This window comes from Oryzias latipes, chromosome 15 (genome assembly GCF_053564925.1).
Source record: "Oryzias latipes strain Hd-rR chromosome 15, Olatipes_Hd-rR_3.1".
Lineage (NCBI taxonomy): Eukaryota > Metazoa > Chordata > Actinopteri > Beloniformes > Adrianichthyidae > Oryzias > Oryzias latipes.
Window position 1 is genome coordinate 17939629 of NC_136251.1, and position 25917 is coordinate 17965545.

A 25917-nucleotide genomic window follows, 5' to 3' on the forward strand; every position below is an offset into this window, starting at 1 on the left:
ACTATCAGATAAAGGGCCTAAGAATCCTTTGGCCTACTAGTGTTCCCACCAGATTGTGGTGAATAAAGACACACACACACACTAGTGTTGATAACCTTTAATTAGATTAGATGAACTCATGTAAAAGTGGAAAAAGGGGAAAAACACTGGGTCTCATGTTCCACACCATAAATCTGCACTTCCATGTAAGCAGGCAGGTCAAAGGTCACCTATACGTCAGTCAGATTAATGAACAGCACCTCGCAGAAATGACTTCATGGCTTCCTGTTAAAATTGTACAGCAGAGCAGATTGAAACATTAAATGACTATGTGTACCATCTGTTCATTATCTACAACTAGGAAGTGAAGATATGACTGTAAACCGTTGCTTTCTGGGTGACCTGAAGCTCTCTCCTCAGACCACACTCCTGATGGTCAGGCAGTAGATTCCAGTCGCTGAGCTGTCCATGGCTTTTTATCCAAATGCATCTCGTTGAACAAAACAGCAATCCACTTTGATTGTATTAAGACAGTTGAATGATTGCTTCATGCAGATGATCCTTTTAGTCTGTAGCCAGAAGTGTTGTGATGACATGCACTGTGCCTTCTGCCCGTTAAGAAATAATTGATGAGCACAGACAGCATGGGGCAGAAAAAGAAAAAGTCCTTCTGACTTTGCTGTTGTGGGAAAGATCTCACAGGAAGTCATCCGTCTGGTTTAGGACTGCCGTTTTGGCCGTTGTGGAACATTAGCACTTTCATCTTTTTCCACAGAAACTTGTGGGTTTTTGGGGCCGTGCCACACTGAGTCACTAAGCAGCACACTGTGCCACAACAGTTTTTTCAGGATAAGGAAAACTCTATTAAACCAACTTGTGTTTTTACCATTAGTACGTCATTTCCTTGATTCAAGGAAGAAAAACAAAAAATAAAGACTGAAGCCACGTTTCTCCACTGAAGTGTCCCGGATTTTATAATAAAAGATAAGAAAAATTAAAATAATAAAAAGGTGGAATTGGGAAGTACAATCTTTTCTCACTGAAGTCAGTCTTCACTCATTCAGCTTCAGACACAGCTCCAGGGGCCACCTTTCTGAGTCTGATGCAGTCAGGAAGAAGAGGACAGAACAGGAAAGAAAGAAGAAATGTTAGAAAAAAAAGGACATTTGCAAAGAAAGAAGTCTGAAGGTGAGAAGTTGTTTAGGTTAGATATCAAAGGTAAGCATTGGGAAGCGGCTAGCCTGGGTCAATGCTAAAGTAGGAAGGATTTCATTGCGACACCAAAGCCATGCAGGAGGGAGGCTGCAGCCGTCATCAGCGGCAGAGGACACACCATGGAGGGGGAGCCGCGTTTGCTCAGGAAGTCTGGGAGAAAAAACTAATGTGGTCCCATATGTCATGCAGACAGGACTCCTGTCAGGGTCTGAGGAGGTGCTTTGGCACCACAGGAGCAGGGAGGGAGGAGTTGGAGGGCGGTGGGGGAAGCAGGGGGAGCAAGTGCACAGCAGGATGAAAGACATCTGTTACACCACATTTTAGGCTTCCATGGAGGTTAGACCGACACCCCCCCCCCCCCCCCCCCCCCCCCCCCGCTAAAAAACCCCACTTCCTCCTCACTCACCACGCGCTCACAGCACGGAAGCACACAGACGAAAGTGGGAGGGGCGAGGTTTTAGCAGCCGTGCTGCGGCTCGCCGCTCCTGCTTTTAGACTTTCTGCCCTCCACATCTGTAGGACAAAGGCAATGGGCGTGTTACATCTGTACAGGGACGGGAATACCTTCATTTTTGTTAGATTTATATAAGATAGGTACAATAAAGACAGTTCCAAACCATAAAGGAACACAAAAAGTGACAAATAAATAAGGTTTTAGATGCTTTAAAAAAAAAAGCAGTGCTGTGGAACAAACATCCATCAATAAGTGTTGATGCATCAGAAGGATTAAATAGGATTAAACATTAGAAAATACGTTCTCACCCTTAACGGACAAAAGTCTTAAACCAAAGCTGGCTTCCAACACTTTTTGTCTTATAAACTCTCTAAAGCTGCCAAAAACTAATACTAATTGAGTTTGAGACTTAAGACATCTGTGATCGGTTTTTCAGTTTTCCCATCAGATCACCAGCTACAGAGGTCAGCAAAGATTCATCACATCATAAATCAGAATGAACAAAACAAAAAAGAACTACACACATCAACCCAAACAAAAAAGTGACAAACGTGACACTCATCCGGACCGCGGGGATCGAATGAGTGTTTCAGGTCAGACTGACAAAAGCCATGCAAATCAGTCAGCAGTGAAACAGTGAAAAACAATCTGAACATCAGGAACCGGAAACTGAAGGTGAATCTATTATCTGACACTCTGCAGGACTTCAGTGTCACAGAAAAAGCTTTTGTGGGCTTTGATGTTCAACTCAATTATTGAAACCTCCTATAGCTACCTTTACATTTGAAAAGAAATTGGGGGAATCTTCCAAATCAATGTGTTTAAGTACAAGTGTTGTCATCTGAAGTCTGTGCAGCAGATAATAGCATACGCTTGTTCAGTAAAACAATAAGATTTTAACAAAATAAAATTAAAAGCATGACAAAAAGGTGTGAGCAACGTTCCATCAAAGTTCCAATTTGATAACAAATAGAAAAAAATAAAAGTCAGAATTTAGCACCATGTCAGACAGGAAGTGACCCAAACAACAGAAATAATGCGGGAAACTCATGCAGAGAAGGATTTCCCCCGTCAGCGAGTCATTCAACAGGAGAGGAACCTGCTCGCCCGTCACACACAGCCGTACTCAAACCACAGGGACTGGTTGTCCTCTGGACTCGGGTCCAGATCATTCACACCACTGGGATCAGAGCCCTCATCCTTTTTGTTTGCTGAACTGGATCTCATTGGGCCATTGGACTGGCTGGGAGCAGCCTGGTTTTGATTTGAAACAGGAGGGGCGCTCTTATTTGTAACAGGAGGCCCACTGATGTTGCTGACTAGGGTGGGGTTCAGAGACAGGAAGGGGAGAGTACTGCCAGCTGACTCACTAAAGATGGAGTCCATGAACACGGACTCTACAGTGAAGGAGGGACCAAAAAAAGACTCCAGGGTGGAGAAGTCGGAGTCTTCCAGGCTGTGGCAGGGCAAGCTGACTGACTTAGGCATGGGGGCCACTGTGGTGAGGGGTGGCTTTAGGCGGGTGCTGTTGGGGTGGTACTCACTGGGTGTCGGCTGGGACTTGACCCCACCCTTGGGGGAGGCAGAGCAGGAAGAAGCATCCACAGACACTGGCTGGCGGTGGTCCTTGGACAGCAGGTCGTGGATGCTGGTGCGGCGCGTGGTACCCTCCGCTGTGGAGATGACACTGCTGGCCCGTGGCAGCGTGGAGGAGGTGGAGTCCAGGCGTTCAGAAACTGATGTAGCTTTGCTTTGTGAAGACAGGCTGGAGCGGACCGGAGCCGAGCCTTTGACGCGGGTGCTCTCCGCCTTTCTCAGGCTCGGCCGACCCGGTTGCCCGAAGGATTTCGCTGGGCGGTCGGTGCTAACTGGCGCCGCTTTCCCACTGGAGGAGCGCATGATCCCCCGGCCTTTGGTAGAGGTGCGCTCTTTAGGCACACGCTCAGATGAGGTGGAGAGGCGGGGAGAATCCACTGTGAGGTTCTCCTGACTTCCGGACTACAGCAGACATGAGAAAAACACAGTGAGCGAACAGAAAAGCTTTTCCTGGTTGTGTCAGTCACATGATGAAAGCTGGACTCTGCTTGGACCGCCTCGCTCACCTCTGCAGGATCGATCCCCTCATCCAGGAACTGCTGCAGGGAAAGCACCTCACTGGGGGATGCTGTTTTCTTGATCTGCATCTGGCCCAGGCTGCCTCCGGCACTGGGAAGCTCCAGAGACCTGCGCGCCAGCAGGGGGCTCTGGTGGGTGGAGCGGGAGGATGTGGGCTGCTGGACGGGGCTGCTGCCGCTGCTGGACCACACTTCCTGGTCGAGGCTCAGGCTGAACTCCCCGCTGCTCTCACTGTGAGGCCGGCTGAGGCTGCCATTCAGTGTACCTGTGTGTGTGTGTGGGGGGGGGGGGGGGGGGGGGGGGACAGTGAACTCCACACTTATTACTTTAATCTGCAATGTTATATTGATACACTGTGGAGACTAAAATGTTCAGGTTGCTTTGAAAAGGAGGTAAAAAAATGAGCACTAACCCCCACCCCAGAACAAACTGAGTTGATCAAATCACTATGCAGAAAGTTTCAGTGAAAGAATTAAATACAAAGAGAAAAAGAAGTTAGTTAGCAGGAAAGGAAGTGGGAGAAGGGTGGACAAGCATACCTTTGCCCTCCAGAGGAGAGGTGAGGTACAAGTGATTGTGACTATTGCTACTGGTGGTCCTGTTGCTATGAAGACTGGAGGGTCTGGAGGCTGGGTGAAGGGGCAAGAGGGAAGACCAGCAAACATTTGCTGTTAGGTTTCAGAAAGGCTTAAAATATCCACACCAACAAGCACTAACAGCACAACACGCAGGGGCTCGGGAACAGTTGGACGAAGGGTTTCCTGCTGGGGCAGCAGATGGCATGAGGCGGGCCAAGGGGCAGGAAGAGTGGCTCACAGCCAGGCGGTCACACCAACATGTCCATCGTATAAACAGACAGTTAGAGGGGCCTAAATACATGGACGGACTGCCATAAGGGACAAAAGGAAGCTGAAGAAGTTTGTAATGAATCCCAGAAAGTGACAGCGTGTCAGTGAGTTAGTAACAAAACAAAAGAGAAAAGGAGGACAAAGAGCAGACGAGACATGGCAGTGCGACTATGCCCTTTATTGTGTCCACGAAGATCATTTCAACTGGAAACCAGTGACTGTAGAACCGCTCGTGCCTTTGGTTGTCAGAACATTTGTGCCACCAAGTTAGAGGTGCCTTTAAAGCCCCACTCCGATGAAAATTGTGTTTTTAACAAGTTCCTTTTTTTTAACATGCATTACTGAGTATTCCTTTATTTAAATAGTTGTGAATCAGTTTAAAAAAAGTAATGGTTATGTAGAGAATACAGTGGGTTGGTACGTCTTCTTTTTCCTCCTCTAAGCTTGCATTTGGCTCAAACCTGAACAGCCAGATAGCTCCAATATTGCTTACCATTTTTGTTTCGTTTGGGATTGTGAGGGGCTGTATGCTAGTGGGAGAGCATGTAAACAAAGCGCTCCAAGCAACGGGGAGGGGAAGGGTTGTTGCACGCCAAAAATCCGACCCACAGATTTAATATCAGTCTAATATCTAACGAATTACTGCCGCTCTGTAGAAACTATGACCCAAAAACTGCAGTTTTTTTATTTTGCCTAAAAACGTCATAACCAGAATTAAAAGACCACTGTGAGCACTTTTACAATCCATCAAAAGAGGATCGGAGTGGGACTTTAAGGAACTGATAGATGTTATTGGTGTTACATCAAGAAAACCAACCCAGTGGCCCAAAGATGTGGAAATGGTGACTTACTACAGATGCTACAGGGTACTCTGCACAAAACGCTGGGCTCTGCAGGAGAGGGACACAGAGCATGTGCACTGCTGTACCCCTGCAGGCCTGATAAGACACATACACAATGCAGTATATCCACATGTTGGCATGCTTATTAACCCATCACAACCTGGAGAATGTGCACAACCTTCATTACGAATCCTCAGAGGGTAAAATAAGTTTTTATTTCTTACGTCTGACAACACAAAACAGACAGAGTTCATTGATTTCTCATTTTTATAGCCCTAACATTACATCAACATTAGGAGTAATGTCTGCAGTTTGAGTGCAAATGGTAGCCATTATGGGCTACAACAGTAAAATGTCTACGGTATTTCATTTGTAAGTGCATTCTGGAAAATGATCACATGGGTTGGGGGTTCAGACACAGGACTTGAAGCTGTGTCTGTAAAACCACTTTAACTGAAAGCAAAGGGAAACACACTTGACACAATAAGGGGGTCATGAACAATCGTTTTTTTGTTGTTGTTCTTAAAAAGGAAGGAAAAAAATTGATTTGTAAACCAAAAGTACGGACTCCTCTCTGGTGTAAATGTGTGGCAATAACTGTTAAACAAATGGGTCAACTCCATTTGAGCAGCAGACCCAGGAAAAGCGCTGTAGATTATCTTCTTTGGATAAGATCCTAAAGTCTGAATTAGAGTCAGTCCTACTTTCAGTGGAGGCAGATTTATTTCCCCCCTAACTTCACTTAGATGGAAATAGATTAGTGGATCAAATCCGGTTTAAAGTAAAACTGCTGAAGACAGAACCTGGCTCTGCCTTCTAGTTTCTCCTTTCGGTCAAAGAAACTTCCCAACCCTCTGTCCCATGGGCACGTTAATGTCTTACCTTGACTTTTAGGATCATCTGAAGAACCAGCAACATCCTCGCAAGAGATATTACCTAAGGAAGTAAAGAACAAGCTGAACTGAACCCTAAAACACACACATTCACTGCCTCATGCTTACAATATTGTCCCTAAAGTTCTTGAATCACAAAAGCACCAATCTAACCTTTGACCTGAAGCCGGTTCTTGGCTCTGCTGCGTCCTGCAGTGGGCAGGGTCAGGGCAGCGCAGTCGATGGCGTTAGTTGAAAAGGCGAGCTCCTTCATGTGCTTCCCCCCTCTCCTGCTGCTGCTCACTACCCCAGCTTCTGTGGCTTCAGGCCCGTCCAGATTGTCGGTGCTGCCAGGCCACTGTGAACCTGGAGCACCTGCCACTGCCATCGTCTGGAGCAAGTCATTCATGGCTGGATGGGTTTAAAAAAACAAACAAACATACAAGTAGGAACAACATATAAGTTAGACAGCAAGTCTAAATAATATGAAGTTCAATATTTAAAGCTAGTTAAAAAAGAATTTATCTTATTTTTCATTAAGTAATTGGCTTTTCTTTAAGCATCAAAAATGTAAACATAGAATGTAGTTTCTTCTTCTATTTGGGTCAAAACTATAGGGATTTGTTTGGAATATAGTCAGTATGCTGTTTAAGCAGTTAGACGTTTACTAGTATCATGATGCAAATATTGACATATCATGCCATAAATTGATGATTCACACACGTTTATAATGTAATCTGAGAGTCAGAATTGGGATGAAAAACTTTTTTTAAACTAAGGGTCATTGGTTTCAATAGAAGACAGCATGAATCCATGTTTCTTTATGTTTATGTTCAATTCTAATCCTACCATGTTAATGTTGGAGCAGAAATAAAGACACTGTGAGACAAAAGCAATGAAAGAAGCAGGAGAGCATGCAGAGCTGCTCCGAGCAGCAGCAGTGAGCGAGGTGAGTCCATGTCAGCAGAATAAGATCTGAAATGCAGCACGCTGACAAAGCAAGACGGCAAGAGAAGAGACAGAACCAAGGCTCCATTTCAGGTCCTTCATGGTGCGTGAGAGAGAGAGTTACAAACAAGCCGATGGCTGTGGTTCCATTTTTTTTTGGCATGCTGCAAAAACAAAAGTGGAAGCAAACTGTTGCAGGCTTGTGAAAGACAGGACCACAGTGTCTCCTACCATCTCAGCTGAACAGCCAACCTGACAACTTCAAAAAGCCTTTCATTCATTCAAAAAGACAAAATGACCCCACAGATGACACCAAGCGGCACGCTGATTCATGTAGCGACAAAACAGTTTGCTTTGGATACAATGCAAAAAAACAAGACAACACAACACAAAAAAGAATACCATGACTCACATCCATGTCCCTTATACCTACATGTGATTGTTTTTAAATGTTTTATCAATACATTATGACAACGAAGTGAATTTCATTGGTGAAGGCTTATAGGTCTACAGGGAAGGGTGGAGCATAATGCGTTTGGCAGAGGAAGTGATGTAGGCGTGGTCTTTACTAGGAAAGAGTTGAGGAAAAGCAACTGATGTCACCAGGAGCAGCGTGGGGGAACAAAACAAGAGAAATCTACAAACTCTGACCAAACTGTTCAGTCACAGCAGCTGGGAAGGAAACCTGAGCTGCTCTGTTATCATCCCACAATGCTCCCGCCCTGACATCAGCGGCTTCGTCCTCCTTTGTTTCTCGCAGCACACCACAATAGGAGGGAGAGGAAGGCTAGCGTGACGGCTATCGGAGGTCTTACACATGGAGCGCCGGTAGATGGCCTTGACCTTGTCTTTGTCCTTGGATCTGTTCCTCATGAAAGGCAACCTTTTTATAGCTGTCAGAGTGCCGCCAGAGACAGACGGACAGTGAGACGGACAGGGGGAGGGAGAGTGACAGAGCAAGCCCAGGGGAGGTAGAGGAGTAGAAGAAAAAAAATAGAAAAAGAAGGACAGAACAGACGGATGTGGTTAACGTTAGCACATTTGGGGCCAGGGAAGACATGAGCAGAAAAAAGCTGAGTTCTGGACACTCAACTAAACAGACAATACAGACCGATGATCAGATCATTAACTAGGCTTTCCTAAAAACTGTACAGTAATAGGAATTCTATCTTTTATTAATATTCTATTAAAAATAAGGTAAGAAATATACTGAAAAACGGATATAAAATGTTGTTTAGTTAGAGGGAAGTTAAATGGCTTAAAGTCCCCATCATGTGTATTAAATTTTACAACTAAGATTAAAAAAATAATAAAATAAAAACCAATTTGTACATTTCTGTGCAAGTTTCTCAAATAAACAGGAAAGCCTCTGACTAACTAAGTGTAAATGCGGAAAAATACTGAAGAGATGAATATTATACAAAAACATGTCAACAAAAAGAGGAGAAAACAAAAACAAAAGCATGTTGCATGTTATGGGAACACACACTTTCACATTCTATCGGCACAACACTTTCCTTAGGGTAGCGGTTCTAAAATCTGTTTACCGCACCTAAAACTGGTTTCATAAATGACATACTACAAACGACATAACCATACATGAAGAAACCTAGATGAGACATGGACGACAAACCGTATTAAAGGGTGCAATAGGGAGGGAGGGGACCATAAAGAATAAACTGCAGCTAATGCTGCCATTAATTGACTGCTAGGAATGATTCGTGGTACATTTGCACGCCGACCTACTAAACTAAACTAAAAAAAAACTGCAATTCTAAGTACCCCATAAGAAGCTCTGAATGTGAAGAACCTGTTGTGTCAGGATTAAATCTGAGCCACAATGAATTGCACCATTTAATATCTATGATGCTATGGTAACTTATGTCTGTTTTACAGGTGAGCAGCACAGACCAACAGGTCAGTTCATAAGGGCCTCTAAGCTTTTGAAGGTATAACTCAAACAGATGTGGGGCTGAAATACAGCTGTAGAAGTTGATGTTTGAACCACACAGGGTGCTCTTGATTCACGTGATTATTAATTATTAAGCTGAACATAATAAATATCAATATCAAAAGAGAATGTGGTACCTAACCTTCAGTTAAACAATATCATACAGTTGAAAATAATGTTTGAGAATGACAAGAAAAAGGCAATGGAAGATAGACTGACCACTATAAACAAGGTCCCAACTGAATCAGAGGACAAGTTTCTGAGAGTTAACATCTGCGGGAGCCAAATACAGGAGAAAGCTTCAAGCACAGCTCAACTGTGAGCTTTGTTAGCAGATCTCAGATTGAGCTTTGAAGAGAAGGCTCCAGCCTACAGTTCTCTGGTAGAAATACACCTAGAGTTATCAATTATGATAACAGATAGAGCAAAATGATGGTAATCGGTTTAATCTGCAGTCAGAGGGGTTTATAACCAAAATAAGCTTAAAGCACAAAATCTAGCTGCTGTTCAGAGGCCGAGTTAATTGCATTTACACGTAACCTATAATTTTTTTAAAGAAATCTTCAAGTTTATGTTTAATGGTAAAAAAGGATTGCCAGTGCACCATAATGATAGAAAATGCTGTCTGATCTGGCTTTCTTGTATTCTTAATTCAGGTAAATTTTGCTGCGGCAGGAGGATCTTTTCGACTAAGGGTGTATTTTATTTTGAAGGGCTGCTGTCAAAAATAATATTAAAATCATAAAACTATTATAACTCAAGTATTGTAAATCTTTGAAAGCTATAGTCTGTAAAAAAAAAAACAGACCAAATGGCTCTTTTAGAATTAAAGGTTGCAGACAGCCGACTTAGGTCTAAAACTTGATTCCCACATTTCTTTTTCCAACATTTTAGAGTGCATTAAGACATTACTCTACACACTTGCCAGCTGGAATTGAAAACACTGGACTGTTGTAAAACTTTGGACCTGTTGTGTACTTTCACTGACACCAGTGATTTGCTTATTTAGCAATTCTTTGAACACAAATACGACAGCAGGAATCAAGTGCACCCATTCTGTTCAAGGCGATATTTCACCAGTCAACCTTGTTTTTCTGCGCAGCTCAGCTGTAACCTCTATGACTGTCGAGTGACACAGACAATGGACTCACGAAAACATGCCCCCAGAGACATGACAGTCGGATCATAAGCCCCGCCCTCCCTCCCAATCCGCAGCATACCATTGGAGGAACCCTGCCCTTGGGCATGGGACTGCTGCCCTCTCCTCCCTTTTTTGCAGAGAGATAAAGAAGCAAATGAGCAGTTAGGAAGGAAAAGCCTCATGTCAACATTCAGATATACTGTACAAACCCACTAAAGCAGGACAGTTTGACAGCCTGGATGTTTCAAGGGTGCAGAGGAGCCTTTTAATCAGCCTTTTAAACAAAAGCTGCAGTTGGTACTCACTGATGCTACTTTTCTGTTTCAGAGTGTCATCCAGCGAGTTGGAGCCAGAGCCGATAGATGAGCTGTCCTGGCTGTCTATGGGAAGCGTCAGGAAACCGTCACCGCATTCTGAGTGAGATGGAGTCAGCGTGAGGGAACGCATCCTCTCCCGACTCTTCGGCTTTATTAGCTTTTTCATCTTCAGAGTGATCCAGTTACCACGCCTACAAGAAAAATCATGTCATCTCAAACACTGTGTTGACACGTTTCTGTTTGTTTTTCATTTGGAACCCTCAGTTACCTGCGTGGTGGTGAAGGGTCATAAAATTTGTATTGGTCCATGATCTTCTCTTCTAGCTTCTCCTTTTGCCTCCTCAGCTCATTTAATTTGTCGCTAAAAAAATTCAGAGAGGAAATCAAAATCTTAGTATTTGTGTTTCTTCGCCTGAAACCAAAATCTCTCTTGTGATGCATTTAGACAGTTTTTTTTGTTAAAACAGATTCAAAAAAAAAAGTTTTGCTCTGGATTTACATGTATTGTCTTTGCTCAACATGGAACAGGTCCTTGCTCTCCATCGTTTGTTCCAGAAGTGTGCGATTCTGTAACATGAGGGTCTGGATTTGGTCCAACAGATGGCGGTTTTCTTCCTCCAAGTTTCCTTTGAGTTGGCTTAGTAACTAAAATCAGAAAAAAAAGATTGTTTTAGAGGCTGGAAAAAAAATTCATGGAAACATGAAAGAAAATGATGCTCTACTCACTTCACACTGGTTTGTGAGCTTGGTGGAGGTGATGTCCAGCTGCTGGTACTGCTCCTTCAGTTTAGAGAACTCAGCTTCCAGCTTGGTTTGCTCCAGTTTGGCACTGTTCAGCTGGCTTTTTATGCTCTTATGATCCAGCTGAAGATTCTCATTGTCCTTCAACAGCTGACGATAGCTTGAATTCAATCTGAAAAGAGGGACATTTTATCAAATGACAGCAGGATCATTTATTTTTAGATTTAGATTTTCCTCCTGTGCACAAAAAGAGAAAATCTCTAGATTTGAGGATTGTCCTAGCCAAAGACAGGATACTTTCTAGTAAAGGAAAAATAGAATTGTCTTGATGTTGAGGAGTTCTTTAATTTCACAGATGCCATAAGATTTGGCATTAAAGCATGTGTAGGTGGCTCATACACAACAACTTAAGGGACTGTGGGGGTTTTTCATCATGCAAAAGAAAACAGTGCCTATGATTTGTTCACAAAAAGCATTTTGACATAGTTTCCCCTGACCTTTCATTCTCCTCTTTAAGCATTTTGTACTGGTCAGCTGTGGCCTCGTGACTCTCTTTTTCAAGAGCCATTTTATCCTGTTGTCCTCTCAGGTTTTTCTCCAGCTCCTCCAGATCCCCCTTTCTCTGCAAAAGCTGTTTGTACCTGAACACAAACATGCATCAAAACATGTTTTTGACTCAAATAGGATTAAATAAAAGGATTCCCCCTGAGGCAGGACTTACTTGTCTTCTAAGTCCCTGTGTTGTTGCTCCAGGCTCTTGTGCGAGGTCTTCAGGCCACCATGCTTCCCAATTAGAGCTTCATATTCAGCTGCCTGCCTTTCGTGGAGTGCTGCCAACTTCTCGTGATCTCGGAGCAGCAGCTCATAAGTAGCTCTCAGCTCCTCTTTGTCTTTAAGTGCTCCATCTCGCTCTCCCTCCACGCCGCTTTGCTGGCTCTGCAGCTGGGCATTCTGGGCCATGAGAGCTGCACCCTGCGAGCTTAGCGTGGAGTTCTCCACCTACAAAGAAGAACAGACAAGGCAGAAAAGATGAAGGCTTTAGAAAACTAAAACAAATGTAGTTTTCCTTTTTAAATATTAGTAGAGAAAAGAAAAGTAGTTGCAGTTTAGGTCAGCAGGGGGCACTGTTGACCTAAACTGCACAGTTCATTTTTTCTCTCGGTGTGACATTTCCTCTATAAACATGGCAGGAAAATTATTCTTTTCATGTTCTTCTTAAAGTCACAGTAAATTCCCAGACTCAAATCCCTCTTCAGTCATAAATAGTGTGTTTGCTCACACCTTGACACAAAAAACACACACACACAGTCCACATGATGATGCATTTTCTGTGTCTACAAAGGTTTATCCCTGCAGCACACACATAAATAGCTGCACACAGCTCATTTTTACAAAGACAGCAACATACACATTGAACATAGAGCTATATTAGCTGCTACTATGTGGTTACTGTAAACTGCTGAACTTAAGAAGAACTGGAAGACAAAGGCAAACTCCAATGAACAACAAAAGGCTTGTTATTAATATTTAAAAGCTGCTTCTGACCTAAGAATGCAATCATCATATGCTTTATAAATCTGTTTGTGCATACTGAAGTCTTTCAGAAAGTGGTCATACACTGCTACCTGGAGGTAATGAGATTTCTTTACCTGCAGCTTCGCATTCTGGGTCTGTAGAATTGTGTTGTTCTCTTGTAAAGAGGCAGTCTGTCTCTGCAGGGCGACTATCTGAGCTTGCAGGTTGGAGCTCTGAGTTTCCAGTTGTTTGAGCTGGCTCCTCAAAGCCACTTTCTCAGCCTGCAGAGTTGCATTCTAGAGAGAAAAAATAAACGTTTGATAAAAAACAGTCACAAGTGAGATGGAGAAACCCACAGAAGGCATATCAAATAGGCAATATAAACTTACATTCCTCTCCACCTCAATGAGTCTGTCTTTCACTTTCAGCAGCTCTCTGGTGGCTTCATGGCTCTCTTTCGCCCATTTATTGTCAGTTTGTGGGTCTTTGCCTCCTTTAGGGGGGGAGCTGTGAACCATCCTCTCCTCCTCTTCCCTCTGACGCAACGCCTCATAGTTTTTCTTTACCTTGGATGAGACAAGAGCGAAATGAACTCCGAAGTTTGACGATTCCTCAGTAAATTATGATCAACGTAAGCATTATGTAAATCAAAAGAGCAGATAATAGCATAAAGGTATTTATAGAAAAAAAGTTTAATCAAAGGAAGTATTTCTAAACAAAGGTTCATGCGTCTAACTGTACATTTTGTAATGTTTGGATTGCCATCCCATTCAGTTGTTCAGACTTCTGCTGATTCACGAATAGATGACTGAATAATGTATCAGACCGGGAAATTGTTACTAGAATTTTTGTTTTTACTGCAGGAAGGGAATGAAATCATCCACTAAAATCCACACAGTTACAGATTTGAGTCAAGATGCATTTGTTTTGATGCCTGTAGGAAACTGGGTGTTTTGCTGTTTGACTAACTGTTTTCAGTTCCTGCCGCAGTTGCTGGTTGAGGTTGGAGGACTCTTGCAGTCTGGCCTCCAGAGAGGCGATTTTCTCCTCTTTAATCTCCAAAGATGATTTCAGAGTTGACTCCAGTTTACTTTCCAACAACTTAAACCTAAGATAAAAGGCAAAAAATACTTGGATAAAAAGATCACAACAAGAATATCCCAAAAATCATATAAAAGGTTGCTTTTCATGCCGTAGCCTTGCTCATTTATGAAATGTGATCAACTTCAGGAGGAGTTTATCACTCAAGCACCAAGGGCTATTTATTAAACATACTACACTTCTACAATAATCCGAAAAATCAGTTGTACAAAAAAAACAAGATCACTCCTGTTTATCTTGCACCAAAGTCTGCACCAGTGTCTGAAAACAAGCCCAAAATAGACAATCTTTGACATCCTAAATTTTTAGATCACTTTTACTTATGTAGCTCTCAAATAGGAAACAGATTTATGATAAAATAAATAAATAAACATAAATAAACATAGTAGCAATTGTAGTTTTGTAATAAGAGATACCTGTCATCTGAGCTCTCGTCATCAAGCAGCCTATCTTTGGTTAGCCCAATCTTCTCCAACTCGTGCGTCAGTTTCTCTAAATCATTATTAATCTGTTGAGTGCGAAGCTTCTCACTGACAAGCTCCTAAACACACAATCAGTTTTGAACACTTCAAATGTAATAATCCACAAAGACAATTTTTTAAAGAAATAGTTAATCCAAAGTAAATTCAAACAATATTGTTAGTAAAGTTGTGATTGTTACTGTTCACATGAATGTGCATTACTTAAAAAAAAAAAAAAAACATAAATAAAGAGCATACTTCTCTGAGAGTCATCAGTGTCTTCTTATCAATATTGGTCAGTTTGACCAGCTCCTTGTTCTCTTTCTCCAGCTCTTTGACTCTTGTGCAGGAGTCCTTGAAGAAAATCATCTCCTTGCCCATGGTTCGATTCTCTTTTTCAAGAGAGGAGATTCTGTGGTTGCAGTCTTCCAACTTGGAATCCCGGATCTCAGCCTGCTGCCTCAGCCGCTTGTTCTCCTTCTCCAGAAGCTTTTTGTCTTTCTCCAGCTGGGAGCTTTCCTGTTCCAGATTCTTGTTCTGGGGAAGGACGGCATGTAATGAAGCACAGATGGGTAAAACAGCATCGGATGGGATTACTTATGGTCTAAATGGCTTGTACATGGATGTTTGGCTAAAGTGAGCAAGGTTTAAATCAAAAGCCAAAAAACCCCAAAATAATCTGGGATAATCCATCTCTGCAGGGAAAAATTGGCTGTAAAATCATCAAAATGAAGTTAAACTGATTTGCCACTTCTGCTAACACTTCTTAAATATTATCTTCTTAACTTTTTCTTTTGTTTAAGATTTGTTTTTAAATGATCATCAAAGCAGTTTTTAGTCTGTCTCAACTTTAATTACTAAACTGCTCTCATTATCCTCACAATAAAACCATTCAGAAGAAAAAAACAACACAAGTTGTCAAGCAAAACTACATGTTTCCGTAAGGCAGAAGAATAAGACATTTTTTTCCTTTTCTGAACGTAAACTTACCTCTTGTTCGAGCTGCTCAAGTCGTTTGCTGGAGATCTTGAGTTCCTCCAGGTTTCGCTGGAGCGTCTGATTCTCCGTTTCCACGTCTTGCAGTTCAGCCTCCAGCTGCTGGATCTTCTTGCTGCTGTTCTCTAGAGCTTTCTGCAGGCGCTGGTTCTCCGTATCTAGGCCCTGGTAGCTCACCTGGGAGGAGAACAGCCAGATTAGAAAATAAAGTTCTCCATGGTCTACTTGTGCTGGTCCCTAGTGGCCCCATATTCCAGAAGCAGTTTAGTGCTACCTCAGTGGAAATATTTCTAAATGGAAATTTTTCACAATGTTTAGTAGAGAAAATAAACCCTTATTTTGGTAAGCATAACCCAGGAAGACCACAGCATCTCTTTAGACGTATGAATTAGACACACTTTATTTTTAGGCCCCTTTTTGTTATTTACACAGCTGTATTTAAGCAGGTCTGAGGACTCCGTCAGCAAAAGCACCTCTTGTCTGGCTTGGCTTACCTCTAACCTCTCAGTCTTCTTAGAAGAGGCTTTGAGCAGCTCCAAGTTGCGCTTCAGCTGGCTCTTCTCGCTTTCCAGCTCCCTGTTCTCGGCTTCAAGCTGAGCAGCTTTGGCCCCCGCTGACCGCAGGCTCTCAGCTGAGCGCCGGAGCTCCAGGTTTTCCTGTTCCAACTGAGAGTTTTCCTTTTCCAGAGCCTCTAGCTGGAAAGCTACGTTCTTCAGAGCATCCAGTTTCTTTTTGAGACGGCGGCCCTCAGCTTCTAGTTCAGTGTTCTCCTTCTCCAAAGATGATACCTACAAGTACCGGTAATCATCTTCAAGCCAAATAATTTAGACTGCTGAATGATTATATTATAAACTTTTTTTTAATTACTGTCACACATCTAATGACAAAAACAGGAAAAAGAAATATTAAAAACCAGACCTTTTCACAGGTGATTCCAAGGCTGGCAACTTTTTTTAGAAGGCTCTCGTTGTCCCTCTCCAGTTTCTGGATCTGAATCTCCAGCTCCTCTGCTCTTTCACCTTTGTCTTTCATCATTTCAAGATCCTTACCTGCATAAAAAAATGTCTTAGTCTCACAAAACAAAAAAACTGTTTTTGAATTATTGCTGAAAGTATTCCTCAGACAGACTAGATATCACTCACGTAGCTGCTTCCTTTCAAACTCTATTTTATTCAGTTTGGCTGTCGTCTCGCAGATTGACTCATGAAGAACTCGATTTTCTTTCTCAACATCCTTGACCCGGGCCTCCGCTCCGACCTGGGAGCGCTGACGCAGGGATGACATAGTCTGGCTCAGGTGCTTGTTTTCCTGCTCCAAACCCTTCAGCTGGAGAGCAGACAGCAGAGGTTTAAATCATCACCTGAAGCTGTGTTTAAACAAGCAGCTGCGTGTTGAAGGAAACTGATTCACGTGACTACTTGTACTTCATAACACGCACAATGAAAGAGAGCAGAAGGGATTTTTTTTAGATCAGCTTCATAACAATAAACCAGGAGGTTATCTCAGATCTCCATGCGGTGACAACCAGCCTGATGGCAACTCCTGAAGTAATCCGAGAGGGCAGATCTGTTTTCTTTCTCTCTCAAGCTCATCAAAGCCGGATTTAACAAATCAGATGGTTAGACTAATCAAAGGTGTCAGATTTGGGTCTAACAGCTACAAAGTCTCCACAGACACAAAGTGAGCGGCTGCCTCTGGGCCACAGACTGCTTCACAGTCAATAAAACATTAATGACAGCAAACACTAGATAATACGCTGAGCCAAAAGCAAATCAATAACAAGACTTTTCTCAGTTAAACTCAAACTTCAATAAATTACACTGAGCTTTGAGTACAAATGTTTGTATATAATCAGTTATGAAAAAATGAATTTTGGATCATCGTGGAGGGTGTCCTATATTTGGCAAATACTTTTTAAAAAGTACTGATATAATGAGCATAACTTTGATAATCTATGAATTACAATTTCTGAATAAATAGGTGTGTTTGTACCTGTCTCTCAGAGTTTTCTCTTAGAGTTTCTAGAGTCTTCTCTAGTAAAGCTTTCTCCTTCATCAGGTCCATGCTGAGCGTCTCTGCGCTCCGGAGAGACTCTCTATCTGCCATCAGCTCACTCTCCAGTCGCTCCAGCTGTAAACAAAAAAAATAGATAATTTTAAAATAAAGTGAAAAATAAATGAATAAATAAAATAAATAAATTAAAATAAAATGATCAAAATTATAACAGAATTATAACTGTGGAACAGTTGTTTATTTTATTATTAAAGTTGGGAATTGTTTCCTCCAGTTGCAGAAGGCTCAAAGAACCTTAGATGAACTTGCAGAGTCATCTATTTTTCACGGTTTTACAATCTTATAGAAGGAATCAAATTTTAATACAAAAACAGAACCCGTTTCATTATTAAGTCTGCAGGAAATAAAATCTAGATATTTTCAGGATTTAATGAGATCGTTTCTATGCCACGAGTTTCCAGTTAGCTTTCATTCTCTAATTTGCTTCAGCTTGAGTTCAAGTCACTGAGAAATAAATTCCCCACTCTTTGTTGGTGACAAAAACTTCGATTTATTTTGCTCAGGGAACACAGGAGAGTCTTATGTCTCTGAAAATAGCTGGGAGACTTTCTTAGCGAGGGGCGTTTGAGTGTCGAAGACAGGAAAAGAGAAGACAGTGCAGGGGTGACTGGATTTACAGCTTTGCTTTTATCCTCCTATCCCCCTCTCTGTCCTCCCTCTCCTTTCTCCTCTTTTATTGCTGTAGTCAGCGTGAGACAAAGTCTACTGCTAAGAACAGGGAGGATGCAACAAAATACTGGTTCAAAGATTATTACATTTCACACTTTTAGATGCATTTTACTACAGAATTATTGAGTTTATTTATAAATAAACTCAATGAATTTGTAAATTCCAATAGGTATTTCTATATGCCAAGTTAAAGGCAACAAAACCACAGCTTTCATAATAAGCACATTTTATTATCCCATACACCTTATCTCTATAAAAAAAAAGCTGCCAAGACCTGCACAAAGAAACATCTAATCTCAATTTCTTACTTTCTGGTTTAGTTTCTGGTTCTCTTGGTTGACTTTGGCCAGCTTTGATATGGTTTCTGCACTGCCTGCTCCTCTGAGCTCCTCCACAGTCTTCAGTAAAGCCTGATTGTCTTTCTCCAGTTTCAAGAGTCGACTTGAGGTCAGATCCTTCACCTCTTCTCCTAGAGACTTCTGTGGGACTGTGTGAATGTTAACATGTTAGAAAATAATAGATCATTTAGGTAACAGAAGACAATTAAATATTAATACAATATTTCCACCAAACAAAACCCAACAATAAAAAAGAGCATAAGTAATGAGTCCTTTGGTCAAACTCTACATGTCTTACAGCTTGTAAAGCCCCTTTTAACAAACAGCCACCCACACAAAGTCCTTATCCAAATCCTAATTAGTTAAACCTCTTAACACTCCTATGATCCAAACCTACAGCTTAGGTACAGCTTCAGGAGCCACAGAATATTAATTACAGTAGAGGCCTTAGTCAGGTGGAAAGAAAGCACACTGAAGCTGGCAAATCCAGATGGATCCAAGTGGGACCATGCCAAGAATTAGAGACACAGACCAAACCCGAGTCTGCCAGCCATCTGTGGCTTCTAACCTGACCCATTGAGGTGACTGTCAGCTGTTTGACACATTCATTCTAAAAGTTTTTTTCACAGCTTTTTCCCCAATTCTCTGTGTTTATTTTAATCAAACCCCGGGATCGGCAGCTCACCCTCAGTCAGCTCTGGTGTCTTTGACAGTTGCTCTAGCTCCCAGCCCAGGTGCAGGGACTCATCCATGCTCTGTTTCTGGGCCATCTCCAACACAAGATTCTCTTCCAACAGCTCCTCCATACGCTTACGGTCCAGGTCACGCTCCTGAACACAAACAAGTAGATTTTCCAATAATAAACAAAGGCTGAGACAGCAAAGATTCCAATAATCTTCTACCTTACCATCTCCATGTCGTGAATCTTTGATTTAAGCTGCAGATTCTCTTTCTCTAAGAGATGAAGTTTGTCAGACCGGGTTCTGCAACCATCTAGCTGCTCTTCTAGCATGGTCTTGGTCTCAAGCAATATTTGGTTATCCTCCTTTAGCTCCTATTGAAACCCCAATGTTAAAATGAAAAGGCGGTATTAAAAAAGATCATTTCAAGTATCCCCTCTTGGGTAATCTGATTCGATTTAATGTTTAGAATTAGACTTTTTATGTTTTGAATACAGATTTCAGTCAACAGTTTTCACAGTTGACCGTGTCCTTTGTTTCAGTCATATGCTGCTGTTTTATGTTCTCAATATGACCATTAAAACAATGTTGATAAGATTTAAGTTGAATGTGCTTTACAATCAGTTCATACAGTTTTTTACCTCCACTCTGGCCTTGAAGAACTCAATGTCATGGAGTCTCTCCTTATACCGGCAAAGATCGCTCTCCAGTTTGTCGACTCGTATGGCTTTTTCTCTGAGTGCATCCAGCTCATCTCGGTATGCCCGAGCCGACCGCGCGTCTGATAACAGCTGATAGTTCTGCACATATGAAAAACAGCAGAGATACAGAACATTATGTGGACATGTCACTGCGTTTGAGCTTTTAAATGACAATCTTTGAACAACAATGAACCAACTTTCCTGAACAAACTCCAAATGCACACGTGGTCTGTTTTTAATATTCTTACTTTATGCAGTCTGTTTACAGCAGTCTGCCACAGAAATTGCTGCTCGCTTTAAATCAAAAGCCATGTGAGGCTGTTGCTAAAAATAGGACTAATAGCTTGTAATGAGCTAAGTCGCTTGCCATCTCATTAAAGTCAGGCACAGTTGCAGGAACAAAGTCACTGGAAAAATAGGAGGAGAAAGTGGAAGACAGTGGATTGTTGAATGTTTGTGTGAAGGCAACTATAATTTGTGGTCTCACATCCTGCTGGAGTCTCTTAAGTTCCACTTCAACGTTCTCCAACTCCTGTCTGGTGTCCAGAAGCTGCTCACTCTTTTCCTCCCTGAAAAACATTGTTTGAACACTGTAAGCATCCCTGATAATAAGCTTTTAAATTATTAAGGAGATTAGATATGATAAACAGAACACTGTTTTATAAAGTCTAAACTTTTTAAAGTCTTTTGTACTTTGCTGTTTGGAGATGAGTGTTTCAGGTTGATTCTAATGATGCATTTAGCATTAAAACATTGACGTTTGAGTAAGGAAACACATTTCAAAGGTAAAAAATACACCTTTTTGTAATGACTGCTAAATACGCGCCAACCAAGCCTTTGTTCTCACACCACACAACAAAAACAAAACAACAAATGACAAATCTTGTGACTTAATAAAAAGGTTATCATATGCAAATGTGGCCTTGAGGTCATAACTGTTCACATGCTATAACCGTTTAATATTTTACATCTAATGATCATTTCCAAAACCCATTCTGACATTTTAATAATATAGTCACAAAAGTTTTCATCTCCCAAATTTCTTTCAGTTAAAAAAAAAACTTTATTGAAAATGTTTAAAATACAGAACTGCTCCTCATTTAGTTTGATTTCTTGTGTTCTAACCAAACACAAATGGTAATGACATTGCTGACATTGCTAAAATGTTGTGTACGTTAATGTTTCAAATACAGTTTGTAGTATAAAAGGAGAATGTCACAAAGAGTTGAAAGTAAACAACATTCCTGAGATGCTTCCCAGTGTTTGCATGAAATTCCTTCACTTAACATCAGATGGTTTATTTAATCACAGATCTTCTGAGGGTTTTGCTGCATCTCAAGAGAGACAGAATTTGTTTTCTTCTCCTCTCTACAATCCCCCTCCCATTTACTTTCGTAATAATTGCATAAATTAAACATTAATTCTGTGACTTCTTCTCTTCTTTAGTGTTTTTTTCTAAACCATTTCATCACTTGTGCCAAAAGAAAAAATACACACAAATAATCAAGTGCAACTCTTAGCTTCTTAGATGGTTTTGCTGTTTCCATTTGTAAAAATGTACCAAATCTTTTCAAGTTGCAATGTTTATATTTCTTTTTTTTTTTTTACATAAATGTCTTTGCCTATTGCAAAGTTCAACTCAGTTCAATTTTTCTGATTCCTTACAACACTATAGAGAAAAATTGGAAGCTTAGCTCAGATGAGATGAGCGTTTATAGGTTTACCAAATAATTTAAAGACCATATTTAAGATTATGATAATGGTAATATATTTATAATGTTGCTTTTTTGCAATAACAAAACAGGGACATTGGCATAGGTAGCTTATGTATGGCATGCAACAAATTAAAGTCACAAGTACCGGTTCTTAAATAGGGGCACCAACAAGCACTCTATTGTTAAGAGTGGAATATATCCCCCTGATGTTCTTCACTTCAGACCCATTCACACAAAAGAGGTCACAGACAGATGGTGGCAGACTCACAGATCTCAGATCTGTGATCTGCATCGACAGTGAGATTCTGTGCATGCTCCTGTAGTCACAACAAACACCACCCACTCTGTGTATGACTCCAGAAAACAGTCATAAGAGCAGGCTGCAATGACAAAGACATCTTTGAAGGTTTTCTACTTTGTTGTAGCTTTGTCACCTTTTGAAAGAAGCACAACAGAATGAAGTGGACAATGCTTTGCTGGAGTCAGCTGACTGGGACGTTTTAGTCTTGGTCAGAAGGCTATGATTTGGTGTTGGTTTTTATTTGGCCCTTTCATACTTGTTTAGGCAAAAGCGCGACTTCTAAACAGTCCTGCAAAAAAACACTTTTACAACTTTACAAATTAGTTAGTTTTGATGATTAAGCAAGAGAAGAATACTTTCCCTTTAAATATTTCGTTATTTTTGTATGAGGTTTTACAGAAACAACAAGAGACTGAAGGATTCCAAAACACAGTTCTAATGATCAGTTAAGGAACGTCACACGCTTCTTTGAAGCCTGGGACTGAGAGTTTGCTTCTCAGATCACATGAGAAGGTAAAACATTAGCAAAGTTGGAATGTCAGTGTTAATTTGTGCTTACAGATGTTTTTAATCATTATATCAGCTCTTTACTTATTCCTTAATTTTCCAAACTAAAATTCACCAAGAGTGAGTTCTAATTAAACCAGTTTTTATTGACAAAAATTCTTCTTTTCTGCATTTCTTTCTCTGACATTTTCCTGTTTTCTCCTTTAATTTGATTTTTACACAAGTTAAATCTTCACACTGTTCCTGATTGGTTGATAGTAACTAATGATTCCCTGTACAATTTGAGAAAATTTCAATGTTTTTACAATATTGTAATTAAATTTCAAATCTTGAACATTTTGCTTTCTGTTTTTAAATAGGTGCAGCTCTACCAGTGGCTGTGGCACTTACAGTTCCTGCCGTAGGCGTCTGATTTTAGCCTTGGCGTCGGCCAGTTCCACTGAAAGATGCTGTCGACTTTCTGTTCTTCTGATACTCGGGGAGTCTCCAGGAGACTGGGACGTGCAAGAGGCCAGTGGGGATAGCTGTACACAGTCCCTCTCCTGGGTTAATTCCACAATGGTCTGGAGGGAAGGAAACAAAACGAAGGCCAGATGAAGTTTTGCAGAGATGAAACACAACAGTTAAATTTGTGATCCTTCAAAAACTGGGACTCAAACTTAACAGCAAAGAGAAGCTCTACAAGTGCAGACAAACCACTACCAGCTCCCATAAAGCTGTATGCAGAGATAAAAGGTACACAAAAACCCACACACTGCCTATTCTTATCTGGTACCCTCGACAGGAAATAGGATTTTAATTGAGAGCGGCTGTGGAGCTCAGTGATAATCTGGAGGCTATTAGAATACTCCACATTCACACATCAACGGACCACCACACACAATCACACAAAGTAATTCTACTTTATCAGTAATGAAGATCTTCACCCCATGGGTTTGAAATTCCATAAATGACGCATATAGTCAAAGTAAAACACACGCATAAACACAAACTCCTCCATCCATGACAGTTAACAGTTTCAACCATTCCTTCCTGTGGCAGCTCTTTTGTGGTCAAAGGAAAAATTTCCACATAACTATGCCAGAACAGCCTTTGATTTTCATCAGCAAATGCACAAAAGGGAAAGAAAGAAAGAAAGAAAGTTAACTTAAAAAAAAAAAAGTCCAATGAAGTCATTGCGTTACCTCCAGCTGTGTGTCCCTTTCATCCACCAGCCGTTTGAGGTGGAAAGCCAAGTTTCTGGAGAGATTGTCCAAGTCTTCAGGGGGAACGTTTCCGTTTTCCAACCACTGGAGGTCCATCACATTCTCCTGGTTATGAGTCACCTGAGAATCAACATGATTACATTTTTAATACAATTCTGACAGAGTGGTAAACAACAGTTAACCAAAGAAAAAAATACAGAATAAGAGAAAAGAAGCACCTCTTGGATGTGGGATGCTATAGCAGCTTTGGTCTCAAAATCCAGAGTCTGGATCCGCTCAATGTACTCTTCCTTCTTCTCACACTATTAGCAGAAGGTGCAGAAGTGAAAGTTACCATATTTATATTTAAATGCATTCAAAAAGGGTAACATTTTTTTCAGATCTCAAATAATTCTAGATCATCAGGAGGACAGAGGACTGCACACTGAAAGGAGAAGTGGATCAGATAGAAGTTTCCAGGAAGCAGGAAGATAATAACATCTTTAAATGAAAGCTAATCTATGGATCAGGTGAAAATCTCTGAGAACATGAGATTCCACCAGAACAGGAAATCTAGTTGGGATCTCAACTATCTTGCACTGTACGACGATCAAGACAGAAGTGTCCATGGGCTTCATGTAAGACAAAATGAAATTGAAACAAACTGCCAGTTAATGGTCCTGTCAGTAAACCAACTGGGAGTTCATTTGAATTGATTGTTTTTCCAGCCAAAAACACAGATTCCCTTCATTCACTACTCTGTAAACTTTGTGTTAAAGTTGGAGATGGTTTAAGGCCAAAGCAAACAAAAATCTTCATAAAAATAAAGGCTGGGCTATATAAAGCATTACTGTAAAATAATTAATAAAAGAATGAAAGCCAACCAAAGTATCTTGTTCTGTTTTTACATTTAAATGCATCTTTGAAAATAAAAAGGTACAAAATCTTCAAGGAGGACAGTCAGCTCTAACAAAAAGGTCTGATAAGTTTGCATGAAAGCTGAAGGAAATACAAATGTATAGCTATGCAGATGAAATATATAAAAGTGAGCTCCTACCTGTACAGCACAGCCAAGAAGCAGCAACAAAAGTTTTCCCATCTCATCTAGACCTTGTTCTAAAAAAAATAAATAAATAAAAGGAAGTGATGAAGAAAGCTACTTCAGGGAAAGACAAACTGCTTTAGTATGAAACAAGAACAAAATCATTATAGAAAAGAGCAGCTGTTTACAATAAGTCAAATGTTGATGTTTTTATTTACTTGTTTAATACAAGATCACTGTACTACAGAGCCCCTAAAGGGCAATTGTAGTAAAAAAAGTAACGTGTGCGCACCAGTTAGTTTTGGGTGCACACCAGTTACTAGGTAATTTGCACACAGAGAAATGTTCCCAAGTTACCTGGAAATGGCATTACGTGAGCGAATTGAGTTTTACTTTACTTTTTGACTCGTCTACAAAAAGATTGCAGCTTTGCTTGCTTACCGTCACAATTACATCATCTCTGAACGTCATCTTAAACGAGTTTTAAAGTCAATTGATTTGTTTCAAAAAAATGTCCAAATTATATTTGGCATTTGGATTCTTACGGCAAACCAAAGCCATTTGTTATTTGTATTAATGGCTGTTAGTAACTGGTAAAAAATAAATAAATAAATAAATAATAATAAGTGGTGCGCACCCGATACCAACTGGTGCTCACCCATTCGTTTTTATATTTTTATCTTTTTGCTTCAAAAATTTTTTTTTTCTTCAATGGCCCTTTAGGGGCTCCGTACTATTTTATTTTATCTATAAAACAGGCTAAAGCTTTCCCCCTTTGAATCCTAAGACTTTGAAGTGTTAAAACTCCTCTCAAAGGTAATCTAGATAAATGAGAAACAAACAGGTCAATACATTTATGGATAATGGTTAAAGTGCCAGCTGATGTTGTCCAGACAAGATTATAGATTACATCTGATATGTTTTTTAATTGACAATATATACTGGGATATATAGTGGGCAGGCAGATAGAGGTTTTAGGATTCTTTTGATGTTGCGACATCTTGTCAAAAACCCATTAGACAGCTGTTTGCCTGCATGACAGGCTTGAGCTCATCTGAGGGATTTGAGAATGAACACCAGCAAAACAGGTGGCACATGTGTGTCGGTGCGTGTGTGCACGTGTGAGTGTTAGACTATGAAGTGTGACATATGCGCACTCCTCATACTTGTACATTAGATCTGAATTATCTCTCAATGTGAGTGCAAGAATG

General features: G+C 40.8%; 1 protein-coding gene across 23 annotated transcripts in view; it reads right to left on the reverse strand.

The window, feature by feature from the left end:
- Nucleotides 1-82: 82 nt before the first annotated feature.
- ccdc88ab (coiled-coil and HOOK domain protein 88ab) overlaps nucleotides 83-25917 on the reverse strand; it is a 45722-nt gene continuing 19887 nt past the window's right edge. The window contains exons 5-39 of one of the 23 annotated variants that reach the window (XR_002874696.2): nucleotides 24722-24780; nucleotides 23904-23987; nucleotides 23665-23805; nucleotides 22871-23043; nucleotides 20445-20526; nucleotides 19898-20056; nucleotides 19484-19630; nucleotides 19262-19406; nucleotides 18547-18725; nucleotides 17489-17626; nucleotides 16639-16822; nucleotides 16415-16545; nucleotides 15991-16284; nucleotides 15491-15673; nucleotides 14759-15037; nucleotides 14456-14580; nucleotides 13908-14046; nucleotides 13328-13504; nucleotides 13073-13234; nucleotides 12145-12422; nucleotides 11921-12064; nucleotides 11409-11595; nucleotides 11182-11327; nucleotides 10951-11043; nucleotides 10671-10873; nucleotides 10445-10492; nucleotides 8089-8166; nucleotides 6500-6736; nucleotides 6336-6389; nucleotides 5463-5549; nucleotides 4303-4392; nucleotides 3751-4028; nucleotides 3193-3646; nucleotides 1601-1707; nucleotides 83-1078 (exon numbers count right to left, since the gene is read on the reverse strand). Coding sequence is in view for 17 of the 23 variants with exons in the window: in XM_023963103.2 (XP_023818871.1) it covers nucleotides 2759-3646; nucleotides 3751-4028; nucleotides 4303-4392; nucleotides 5463-5549; nucleotides 6336-6389; nucleotides 6500-6736; nucleotides 8089-8166; nucleotides 10445-10492; nucleotides 10671-10873; nucleotides 10951-11043; nucleotides 11182-11327; nucleotides 11409-11595; nucleotides 11921-12064; nucleotides 12145-12422; nucleotides 13073-13234; nucleotides 13328-13504; nucleotides 13908-14046; nucleotides 14456-14580; nucleotides 14759-15037; nucleotides 15491-15673; nucleotides 15991-16284; nucleotides 16415-16545; nucleotides 16639-16822; nucleotides 17489-17626; nucleotides 18547-18725; nucleotides 19262-19406; nucleotides 19484-19630; nucleotides 19898-20056; nucleotides 20445-20526; nucleotides 22871-23043; nucleotides 23665-23805; nucleotides 23904-23987; nucleotides 24722-24780 (5792 nt within the window). In the remaining 6 variants the exon portion in view is untranslated. Of the gene's footprint in view, nucleotides 1079-1600; nucleotides 1708-1763; nucleotides 3647-3750; nucleotides 4029-4302; nucleotides 4393-5462; nucleotides 5550-6335; nucleotides 6390-6499; nucleotides 6737-8088; nucleotides 8167-10444; nucleotides 10493-10670; nucleotides 10874-10950; nucleotides 11044-11181; nucleotides 11328-11408; nucleotides 11596-11920; nucleotides 12065-12144; nucleotides 12423-13072; nucleotides 13235-13327; nucleotides 13505-13907; nucleotides 14047-14455; nucleotides 14581-14758; nucleotides 15038-15490; nucleotides 15674-15990; nucleotides 16285-16414; nucleotides 16546-16638; nucleotides 16823-17488; nucleotides 17627-18546; nucleotides 18726-19261; nucleotides 19407-19483; nucleotides 19631-19897; nucleotides 20057-20444; nucleotides 20527-22870; nucleotides 23044-23664; nucleotides 23806-23903; nucleotides 23988-24721; nucleotides 24781-25917 lie in introns of those variants that run through there. The other 22 variants (XR_013647844.1, XM_023963111.2, XR_013647845.1 and 19 more) reach the window with 22 other exon arrangements.